General features: G+C 40.8%; 2 protein-coding genes across 2 annotated transcripts; both read right to left on the bottom strand.

The window, feature by feature from the left end:
* Positions 1-1,279: 1,279 nt before the first annotated feature.
* eif4ea (eukaryotic translation initiation factor 4ea) lies at positions 1,280-6,499 on the bottom strand (the record flags this gene model as incomplete). Its single annotated transcript, XM_080035084.1, has 7 exons — positions 1,280-1,408; positions 2,101-2,240; positions 3,320-3,433; positions 4,631-4,694; positions 5,221-5,316; positions 5,528-5,637; positions 6,482-6,499. 7 exons carry the CDS (start codon positions 6,497-6,499, stop codon positions 1,294-1,296), a joined length of 657 nt encoding a protein of 218 aa, XP_079891210.1. The 3' UTR covers positions 1,280-1,293.
* A 1,010-nt stretch (positions 6,500-7,509) lies between these two features.
* On the bottom strand, positions 7,510-11,236 carry adh5 (alcohol dehydrogenase 5). Its single transcript, XM_080036191.1, has 9 exons — positions 11,180-11,236; positions 10,500-10,601; positions 10,198-10,339; positions 10,005-10,092; positions 9,567-9,786; positions 8,740-9,000; positions 8,375-8,510; positions 7,793-7,931; positions 7,510-7,706 (listed from the first exon to the last, which is right to left on the bottom strand). The coding sequence occupies exons 1-9, from the start codon at positions 11,195-11,197 to the stop codon at positions 7,682-7,684; spliced, it is 1,131 nt and encodes a 376-aa protein (XP_079892317.1). The 5' UTR covers positions 11,198-11,236; the 3' UTR covers positions 7,510-7,681.
* Positions 11,237-11,355: the final 119 nt, after the last annotated feature.

Here is an 11,355-nt window from a genome sequence, read left to right as displayed (position 1 = left end):
TTATTTATTAAAAAAAAAAAAAAAAAAAAAAAAAAAGTGGGGGGCCCCACTCTGGGTCTTGAAACGGGCCCCGAGATAGTTGAGACCGCCCCTGCCCGCTTGTCGTGCCGCCTGACAACGGAACGCTGCGCTTTCTCTCTGCCCGGTCCCGCTCGCCTCTCCATTGAGAAAGCATTAGTTGGCGCAACAAACGCCTCGGCCCGTGTGAAACGGCCTTAACTACTGAACGAAGGAAATCAAATGAGGTTTTGGCATTTCCCCCCAAAAAACGGGACAAATTGTGTCCCGGGAGATTTATTTTTTCCCAGGACAGCTGGTGAAAAAAGAGAACAATTCTGGGAAAAACGGGACGGGTAGCAACACTAGTAGGCACATTAACACAGTAAAATACTAGTACTGCGGCTACTTGAACGCTCCGATGACTCGGAGAGAAAAACAATGTAACTTTCCTGCAGACGCTCTGACTGACTGATGTCACCGCCCCTCAATGACAAACACTCAAAGCTCATATGATAGGAGTTAACATCCGTCAATCATAGTTAGTCACTATGGTCACTCCATGGTTGCGTTCCGAATCGCATACTCTTTCTTTTTTCTATTCTACATACTACATCCGACGATAAAAAGAATCTAGTTAGGATGCAGTAGGCATACTATTGGGACATACTTTTCTCTCTTATTTCATCATAACATTGAGCCTTGATCTTGCCTCTTGCTTTTATATCCGTCGCATCCCCGTTTGTTTTCATATGGAGGCTTCGTCGATGTTACGTCACTTCCATGGACCTATAAAGAAAGGTCACTTCATGTGCGCACTGGATTGTGGGTCAGAAAATTTCAAACTTTTCTGCCAATCAACCACCACTGAGACTGTTAAATCATAACCATGACATGTCATGTGTGTGTTCGTTTCCCAATCTAAATAAGCTGTCCGTCATTAAAACACAATGACTTTAGGAGAACATATTGAACTTCACTGTACATTTTTATTTACACCACTCCTTTATACATTTACTGCTGAGCAATATGGGTCAGGGTGTTCATGCTCACATTAAAGGCACAGTTGAATCCCTCCAAACAATGTTTTTGGAACGTTAATCATATTACATAATTGAACAGAACTCGTGCCAAATGCACAAGCAAAACTCTTTTTACTGTGCACCGTAATATTTATCGTGCATTTTCCAAAAAAAATCTAAATTCTAGAGAATTGGCATACCAACACCTCAGGTGTTTTAAGAAAACATATGCTGGAAACCGGAAAAAAAATTAACACATTCTGGGTAAGAGTCCTCAGGCAACAAACTTATTCTTGGTTGTGGATCCGCTCTTTGTGGCTGTGTCTGCGTGCGACTGGTATCCGATGATGACTTTAGGTGGAACACCTAATCTCTCTTTATACACCCGCCTAAAATTGACAAAAAGAACACAAAAAGTATTTTGAGTAGAAAAATAAAAAATAAAAAATCACATGTATTAAAAAGGACTATCTATTTAAACTTATTTGGGCTTTAGTTATTATAAATTCAAATAGGTTCATTAAAAGGTCAAGTCAGCATTCTGGAGAACGTTCGTTGTCAAAATCAATTAGTCAAAATCAATGAAAATCTCCTCATGATCTGCTACCTGTTGGTATAGTGTGTGTGCTGAAAAAAATATGGCATGTAAACAAAGGGGGCCTTCCGTAGCTAGCAACATGTCTGTTTACAGAGCCTACAAAGTGCAATAACACCAGATTATTTTCAGCACACAGTACGAACAGGTAGCGAATCGTGAGGAGATATTCACTGATTTTGACAAAAAGTGATTATGGCAAGCAATCTCCAGAATCACTGACTCCACCTATAAAAAGGCATACTAAGCGATCTCCAGCGAACGTTTGGCAGATCACTGTTAGCGGAGCCCCAACTGTGAGTAAACACCTGACATTTGTTCAGCATGCACACACGACTGACAGGTAACGGATGGTGAGTAGATAATTAGCTGATTTTTTACTAAGTGTTCTGGATTACAATTGGTTAGTATGCCATTAAGTCAGTTATTTTTTTCTTTTTCACATATTTAGATTTGTCAGCAATAAGTGAAGCATCTTCAGGTCACCCTATGTGTGTGATGGCATCTTTGTTCTCGTAGTCGGTGGTCCATATTGCCATTTTGTCTCCTTTGGCGCGGACGTTAATGACGGCTCCACACACATCGTCACTGTGGTCATCAAACGCTTCGCCCACCAGACACAAGAGCTGCAGGAAAAAAACACACATAATTTCCATATGCCTTGTTATCGGGGAGCTGTTCCTTTTTTAGAGGCAGTTAGTAATTGATGGGCCAGTTTCACATCAGACATTTTGACTCGTCACAGGAGGAAGGTTTTACTAAGAAGATAACAATGGCTCAGTTCTGTTCAAATGTCCCCATAAGCCATGACAGTAGGACAGTGAGTCAGCATGTACAGCACCAGGACCCTGAAATCAAAGCAGCTAATGTGACAAAATGTGGTGCCCGAAAAGGGCCTGGACTAATAATGGTATATCAAAAGTAAACAATACTCAGCATGAGTGGACTGACTAGTGGTGCAACGGATCACGGGTTACCCGTGGTCCGTACGGATCAACCCTCACGGTTTGGGACGCACGTGAACCGCGGGTTGGGTGAAAATGTGAAATAAAAAAAAGAAGCTGGCTGTGTGATCGGTAATTGTGTTGTAGTTAGTGGCGATCAGAGCGCGGAATCTAGAACTACTGTAGGCTACTGACAAATCACACAACAAATTGTGTTTAGTAACAATATTTATTAATTTAGGCTATATTTGGCTAGTCCACCTTAAGTCAGCCAAGCCAGGTCAGGATAGGTTAGTTTCAGTTTTGTTTTCATCTCAGTTTCAAACAGTTGTTTGCATCAGCTGATGGGCTCGCAACAGCTGGATTCAGTCTAAAGCCAGTGATGATCACTCAAAACAAAATGATAAAATAAAGCTATCGCTTTCTCCCTCTGTCTGAATGTCTTTCTCTCTCCATTGCACACTCAGTCACTACTATCCATGCAGGAAGCAGGATTATAACCTCATTTAGCACTTTATTTAGTTTTTGAATATTTCAAGATTATATTTCAAATAGCTTTGTGTACATAGGCAATGTTTGATTCATTGTGGATTTTTGAAAAACAAAACGTAAAAGGTAATTGAAAGAAAAGTCATATTTGTCTTATCTTTTCCTTATGTATTGTTGTTGATCTGAAAATGATCCGACCCGTGACTCAAAACCCGTGACATGATCTGAACCGTGAGTTTTGTGATCCGTTGTGAGTGACCCCTAGAACTGACCGTCTCCAGCCAGAAGCGATCCAGGTCTGATCTGCGCTGAAGCTTGGACAGAGTTATCAGCCAGCGGCCACCTTGTCGATTCCTGTCGTCCTCCCACATGGGTTCAATACCATCCTGTATCCAAGTAAAGGTCAAACTTCACAACAACATAAACATCCACAACATATTCATCATGAACAGAGGCTTTTCAGTTTTCCCTTTGGATTAGGGATACTTAAAATTGAATTCTAATCAACATGGTAACTGTAAATAGTAATTTACTGTTCCACTCGATAAAAGGGACACGCTCTAGATTTACTTTGTGTGGACTTGTGAGTCAGACAAGCATTTATATGGCTATAACCAAGGTAAAGCATGGATGTGATAAAAACCTAAGAAAGAAAATAGTCTACAAGTCAAAAAAGAAATCCCAATACTTCCAGCACACAACAGCGTATAGCTTACATGTTAATACAGATCAATAAAGTACACGCCATTTTAGATTGAGGTGGTCCAATATTGCACAGAATAAACATCAAAATAATAATTTGTCAAGCAATACATTGGACTGATATCACTAAATTAATCTGCTACCTTGTCAAGTGTCGTGAAACAGCTATTGCCTAGTTACATTATGCATTTGGTATGCCAGCATGTAAATACAAGGATTTTCAGTGCAAGATACCACCTTTCCCTTCTGTGTCTAACTCTCCCATCATCATTTGTGACACGAGATCCAGTTTTAATTGACTTGACTGATGCTCATAACTTACTCTTTCTTCATAAACTCTTTGTGGCCTCCAGAGAAGAGGGAGTGAAGTGCAGTACAGACTCGCTGCTAGTAAATGGAAGAAACTGTGTTTTGATTGCCCCCACTTAATGGGTTCATGTATCACTGATGATGGAGGGTCACAAGTCAGCAATGTGTAATAAAACAGTGTTTGAAATGGAACAGGATTACAATCCACCCAGAGAAAATAGCTTTTCTTTTTAGTCCTGAAGAACAAGTGACCTACAGCTCTTGACACAGACTGACACTGTAATACTGGCCGGTCCCCAAATTTGACGATCTATTAACAGTGGCAGCTGAACTCCATCTAACTTTTTGGGTTTAAAAGCTGGATGCTTCAGAAAAGTTACCACAGGAATAACTGGCGTGCGTGTTCTGCCAAGGGTTCATAGCGACACAACTCTTTTTAATCCCTCGTGTTTTAGCTATTCCCATCCTCGTGAGCGGAATTCTCCAAGCGTTTGATTGTTCATCCACTAATAGCGAACGTGAGCTGGGTTTAAAGCGTTGGGAAATGGGTTCAGTGGTGAACACATTCTTACCTTGAAGAGTGAGTAGTCACAGCCAGACATCAAGTTACTTGATAGCTGAATGTGATTGTATAATCTAGAAAAGCAAGAAACGTATTGAATGTACAAAAGTATGCAACAGAAAATCTTTCTGCTGAGCACGTTTGGCAATACGTATGGCAATATGAATTTCAGGCTGCACTTGAAACTTCAGGCTGCACTTGAAAATAATAATGTTGTTCTTAATTTGCTTGCCTGGGTAAATAAAGGTTAAATAAATAAAAAAAACTTCAAGCAGCAGCACAACTGACAGCCTTGTCTTGGTGACGGAGAGAAAACAATCATCATAAAATAATTGTCTCTTTTTGTTTCACAATATAATACATTTCCACAGATAACAGGAAGAAAAAAAATTTGAGAGTTTATTGCAAAAATTACATTGCTTTTTGGTGGGGGGCACAGGCAACTCAACTAAGCCCATTAATATGGTTGTTCAGTATCAGCTTTCTAGCATTCAGATTTAAAATGTTGCTTCCAGAAGGTTAAAGCCGTCTTGAAACCTCTTTTATTATGAATAGGTCTAACAGTGTTTTAATTCAAGGAAAGAGCATGAGCATACTTACGCCCAGAAGTCTTCCACAGAGTCAAATTTGGAGATAAGGCGAAGATTTGCTTGCCATGTTTTGCTTTTGTCATTCTTGAAAAACCAAAGAGCCCACCTGCAAATCAAAGAACAGGTTGTGTGGATGGAATAACGAATGATTTTGCTCATTCACAACTTGTTTCACTCTGGAAGAGATGCATACATTTTCCAATATAACGTATAACGTACAAGATACCTGCCCAAATCCTAAGCAATTTACATATCTAGACGGATTAGAGCAATGCCATACGACCAACAATTGGCAGCAATTCACTCTTAGTTCTTACTTGTTTTGCAGAGGATGCTTGATGTACGCTTCATGACTCCCAACCATTACAACCTTCGGAATGGTTGTTTCGCATTTTTCCTTTTCAGAATGAGCGGCAACCGAAGATACCTGGGGAAAGTTAAAAAACGCAGCAGAGATGCATCAAATGGTGAGTTTGTATGTTTGTTATTTACGGACTAGTCACCTTTCATGTGCCATCTGTGTTGACAGCTACTGGCACTGCCACAGTGCTTGCAATCATCCATCCTCTGTGACAGTAATGTACTTTATTTTGATTTCCTCCTTATAGAATTCTTCACTGCATTTATTTATTTGGCACTTTAGACCCAATTAATGTCCAACTTAAGACAATTAAGTAAGCTTTCTTTGTAACCAACACATGCTGAGACTTGGGTTGGTAATATTCATCCAGAATAACGTTTTCTAGTTGAGTGGAACAGAAAAGTAGCATTCATAACACCATTGTCAGAATTGCAGAGCTATTAATCGGCACAAATGTATTCTTTGTCAAATGCAATTTAATTCAAATTGTCATGACACTAACGTGTAGCTTGCTGCACCATGCACCGGTTGACAGGGTAAAGAGGCGCGTGTCTCATTCGTCCGAGTTCATGCCGACTGGACAGTCAACAGTGCGTTTGTGAACGGGCTTCATTCCCCTGCTCTGTTACCTTTACCAGAGCCTTTAGCAGAATGCACTGTCCGTACTAACATTAAAATTAGTAATAATCGTCTTGAATAAAAGCCGCCAGCGTCCGTGTAACCACAGAACGCTAACTTCATGTTGTTTGGCTAGCGAGCTTTTACCTGTCGAAGGAAGTTCAAAAAACACTATGGCTTTTGTGCCTCATAAGTTAACCCGTCGTTTTTCTTTTGTCTTTGGACAGTGGATAAACGCCTGTGGAGTAGAAGCTGAGTGACTTTTGCCCCCAGTGTGTTGCAGTGCACTCACCACCAGAGCGGTCGCCATCTTCAGGAAATCACATTCAGCGGTTTTTCGCAGCGTGTTCAAATCATGGACTGATTGGGCCATCTGGTATGTTCCACAACGCATGCGCAAGAAGATGGATAATAATAAAACTACAATGTCAGTCATCTTCATCAGTTATTGATGAATATGCATAATTGTTATGTTCACCAAAATACTTAATTGATATCTGGTGGTTGTGGTATTTATTTTTCCTTAAATCATATGAATAAATTGGATCAATTTATATTTGGACCACTCTGCAAATATGTGCACAAATTAGCCTAATATAGCCTATGTGAAAATCATCCTGAACTGTGTGTGCCGTTTACAGAAGTAAACCATGTATGGCAAGAAATGATAATTGAAATGCAAACAGAACAATTCAACTGAGGGATTTTATCAGGATGACCATGTCGGACTAGAGAAATATTTACTTTTTTTCAGTATTTTTAGGAATATTCCCATCAATGTGCTACTGTCAACGTAAACGTCGATCCATCCATGTATTGCACGTTGCCCTGGTGATCTAGAGAGCCATGGTGATGCAATGTCTGGGAATAGAGTTTATTATATAGCCCTTGATCATTAGTCTAAAAGGCCCTCACAGTAGACACAAAACAAGGACAGCCAAGTCTCTTTCTGAAATGGCTAAATTTAACAAGCCCAAATAATGAGATGATATGGTTTAAGGGCAAAACCTGTAGCAGTAAAGAGCAGACCCTTTTGTATTGTGTCACTGTGTTTTGGTTTAAATATACTGTCTGACCTGTATGTAGGATACAAAAATACACATGTACAGGTGGGAGGTTGATTATAACAGTATATGCACTTTGGGGTACTACTGCAACAAATACAATAAATCCAAAAGACAAGCTCAGGTTATTAGAAACTAATTGGTGTCTGTTCTTAGTAAGCACAGCAGTCCAATGCCTTTATTTAGAAATGTAATTTGTTTCTAAATACCTTCACTTCAGTCAGTAAATGAGCAACACCATTTAAATGACAATGAATACAATTTCAAAAATGTTTAATGACACTGTCATGTCTATTTCCAACAGGTATTCCAAATCATGTTCTAATACGCAATGTTATGTCATCAAAACAAGTGCAGAGAAATACATTAAGTGCTGCAACTATGAAAGGAGATAGTTCCAAGGCCGGATGTGTAGGTGTATAGGCACTTCAAAAGGTCAGCACTGTGCGGATACTACAGGAAAGAAAACACAACAATTAGATTTCTTTGTTAAGCCAGAATTGCATGAATTGATTGCAACAATGAACTAGTGCTCTCACCTCTTTCCGGCATGCATGAGGTCAAATCCTTCATTGATCTGGGCAAAGGGCAGGGTGTGGGTCACAAACTCATCCACCTTCAGCTTCTTGTTCATGTAGTCTTCCACCAGTTTAGGAACGCTCTCCACACTCTTCCACCCTGGAGATAAATATCAAAACCAGCTCATCAACGGGAATTTTCATTAAGCCAAAAACTAAACTGTCTGAATATTGCTAATGTTCACCTAAAAGTGCTTGAGAAAGGCTCCGTTTTCTCAACCAAAATATATTGTACTGAAATTAAACCTTGTACAGTTGTCCCATTCACAACCACAAGGCTGATAAAATACCACTTGAAATGCATACATTTTCATTTGGAAGCAATTTCCTATCTTTGGGTCCAGTTATTTCAATAAAAAAAGTTTTAGCTCCAGTTTGAACTTTTCCCTAATACATTTGATGCTAATAAAAAGCCTAATTACCCATAACATAACAATGCAAAAAGCTTTCTAACTTCAAGCCTTGAACCTGTAGACAGTATGAACTGCAGCCAGACCACATTACGCTCTCCATGTCAATTAATTCCCTAACACAGTCAGTCACCTCCAAAGGCTGTGCCCTTCCACACTCGGCCTGTCACCAGCTGGAATGGTCTGGTGGAGATCTCCTGTCCGGCTCCGGCTACACCGATGATAATACTCTCCCCCCATCCTTTATGGCATGCCTCCAGAGCTGCTCGCTGAAATGATAAAATGGTATTTTTAACCTGACTTCGAGGGCTTTAAAATTTGTGAAAACTGTTTATACATGCTGCTAGGGCCATCTGTCGAGTATACTGAACACTATGTATATATATCCAACAATCTGTTTAAAAACCGTTCATAGGCATTATTGCTAACATCCATTTATATAATTCCTTGAATGTATTTTCATATAGTTTGATCATACAGTAAATATGTAAGCCTCACCATGATTGTCACATTTCCGATGCATTCAAAAGAATAGTCCACACCGCCGTCAGTCATCTCCACCAGAACCTCCTGGACGGGCTTGCTGTGGTCCTTAGGGTTCACAAACTCAGTGGCCCCAAACTCCTTTGCTTTCTCGAACTTGGCAGCGTTGATGTCCACACCAATGATCCTGGTTGCCCCAGCAACCTTGCATCCCATAATAACAGCCAAGCCGACAGCTCCAAGGCCAAATACGGCGCATGTGGAACCAGGCTCAACCTTAAGTGTGCACCAGGGAAGGAATGAGGGAATGAATGAATAGCAATGTGAGAATTCAATATTACCGAATATTTTTGCATATAGCAAATCTGTGTATGAACTTTGAAGTTGTTTTGGCAGATGAAGCCTAGTCATGTTTATTTATCCATATCAAAGCTTGATTCTTTTGCATTTTATATCAGATCTTTGCACATTAGATATTGTATGCAAGCCCCAGGAATAAAAAAAGAATAAAAAAAAGGGGGGGGGTCAAAACGATGTCAATATGAAAATAAGAAACAATAACAACTTAGTAAAAGCCGCTCTTGGCAATAATTCACTTTCACATCAGATCTGCATGACCGATGAGGGTGACCCACTTTTGGGAAACCTGCAAACAATGACAAAAACTTCATCTCTTTTCATTGCGTCCTTTGGGCTACACTCATTCCACATAACAGGCTTTAACTCACCCAAAAATGTGTCACACTTTCCCAATGGCGGTGCCTTCACTTCAACATAAACTCATGTATCATTGCATATTTTTCATAAGGAGGCAGTCTCATACTGCAGCCTGTGATACCCACCTTGGCCGTGTTGAGAGCAGCACCGTAACCTGTAGAAATGCCACATCCAAGAAGGCACACTTTATCCAAAGGAGCTTTCTCGTTGACTTTGGCCAGAGAAATGTCGGCCACGACGGTGTACTCGGAGAAGGTGCTGGTCCCCATGAAGTGGAACACTTGCTTTCCCTTGCAAGTGAAGCGGGAGGTCCCGTCGGGGAGCAGGCCCTGGCCCTGGGTCACTCTGGAGGGTTGGAAGCACAGGGAAAAGATGCTTTGTTTTAGGTAGGAGTAGATCAAATGATGTGTACTTTGATGTCAGGTGGAAGCTCAAACTGATGATTGTAGAGTTTTGATTTGTTTGCCCTGAGGTGCGGCACCTAAGGCTATGAGCTAAACTATTGGAGAAAACAGACAGTCTTCATCAACTCAAGGTTGCATGGAATAGTCTGACAGCATTACCTGATTTTCTGGCAGAGGTTGGTCTTGGGATTTTTGCAGAATTTGCATTCACCACACTGCGGCACATACAGTGGGACGACAGTATCACCTTGTGGAAAAATGTGGAAATGATTAGAAATCATTAAAAAAAAACATATTATTCACAATAGCGCACACATGTTTACATTTCACTCTTTTTCTGGCAGCTGCATACCTGTCTTGAATTTGGTGACACCCTCACCAACGCTTTCAACTGTTCCCGCACCCTCATGGCCCAGGATAACAGGGAAAAGGCCCTCAGGGTCACTGCCGCTCAGAGTGTAGGCATCTGTGTGACACACACCTGTAGCAAACACCTGGAGGGAAGAACAGTGGCATTTAAAGTCAGACAGCCAGCTATATGATCTGATATAAGAAAAACACATGCTTAATGTTTTTTTGACAGAACACCTTTCATTTGCATGTATGTTAGGCTTTGTGTGTCATAGAACAATTGTATGCTATGTTTTTTTTTACCTTGATGCGGACTTCATGGGCCTTTGGTGGGGCTACTTCCACCTCTTCAATGGAAAGAGGCTTGCCAGCTTCCCAGGCAACAGCTGCCTTGCACTTGATCACCTGAAGGAAAAACAAGAGAGTGTTCTTTTTAGTTCCTCAAACAATTATAGCTAATCTGCATCCATTCATGTACTGGGGTTATTGCAGTGTCTTTAGGTCGAGTCGGTTACACAGCGGAGTAGCTATTAGAATTGTACTCCCAGTGTTATGCAAGGCCAAACGAGAACAGCAGATGTTAATTTTTGCAGATTTAGGACCATTAACCCAATAGCTGCCTCAGATTAATGGGGACAACACAAATGGGTGAGACGTGACTCAGATTGATCGTTTACTCAAACTAGTGTTTAGATTTGAGCGATTCGCTAGGTTTTGAATCGCTTCGTAACTAATTAACTACTGTACATGTCGAAGTACACGAATTGGAGCAACTTCCAAATGCAATTGGCGACACTCCAAAGATCCCCGTTAAGTTGTAACAGCACAACTTTGTTCATTTAACGAACGTGATTGTGTTCACTTGAGTTAAGAGCACTTTGCGTTTATATGCTGCAAAGTGCAATCGATCCACATTCAAGACAAATACGTGAGGAATACCAACTCGTATTATTTCTAGAGCATTTAACGTGAAAAGCACTTACTTTTCCAGCTGTCTCCATGTTGGTTCCTTCAGCATGAGAGGAGGGGCGGTGATAAACTGCGGTGTGTGGCCGTAAAGGAGTTAACGCTTCGACCAATCAGAGACGAGAACGCGCAAGGACGCATGACGAAGGCACGTCGGAGAAGAAAAGGACATAAGCTGAACCGCACCGCTCGG

The sequence above is a fragment of the Ammodytes marinus genome (assembly GCF_949987685.1).
Source record: "Ammodytes marinus genome assembly, chromosome: 10".
Lineage (NCBI taxonomy): Eukaryota > Metazoa > Chordata > Actinopteri > Uranoscopiformes > Ammodytidae > Ammodytes > Ammodytes marinus.
The sequence above is the reverse complement of the archived record's forward strand: the minus strand, read 5'-3'. Positions and strand labels throughout refer to the sequence as shown.

Bases quoted from the DNA above. Each gene is read 5' to 3' on its own strand.
- adh5 (XM_080036191.1), bottom strand. The intron at 10,340-10,499 runs GTAAAAAAAAAC...TCTTCCCTCCAG, and splicing joins CCCATGAAGTCCGCATCAAG to GTGTTTGCTACAGGTGTGTG. The intron at 8,511-8,739 runs GTGAGGCTTACA...TTATCATTTCAG, and splicing joins TCGGAAATGTGACAATCATG to CGAGCAGCTCTGGAGGCATG.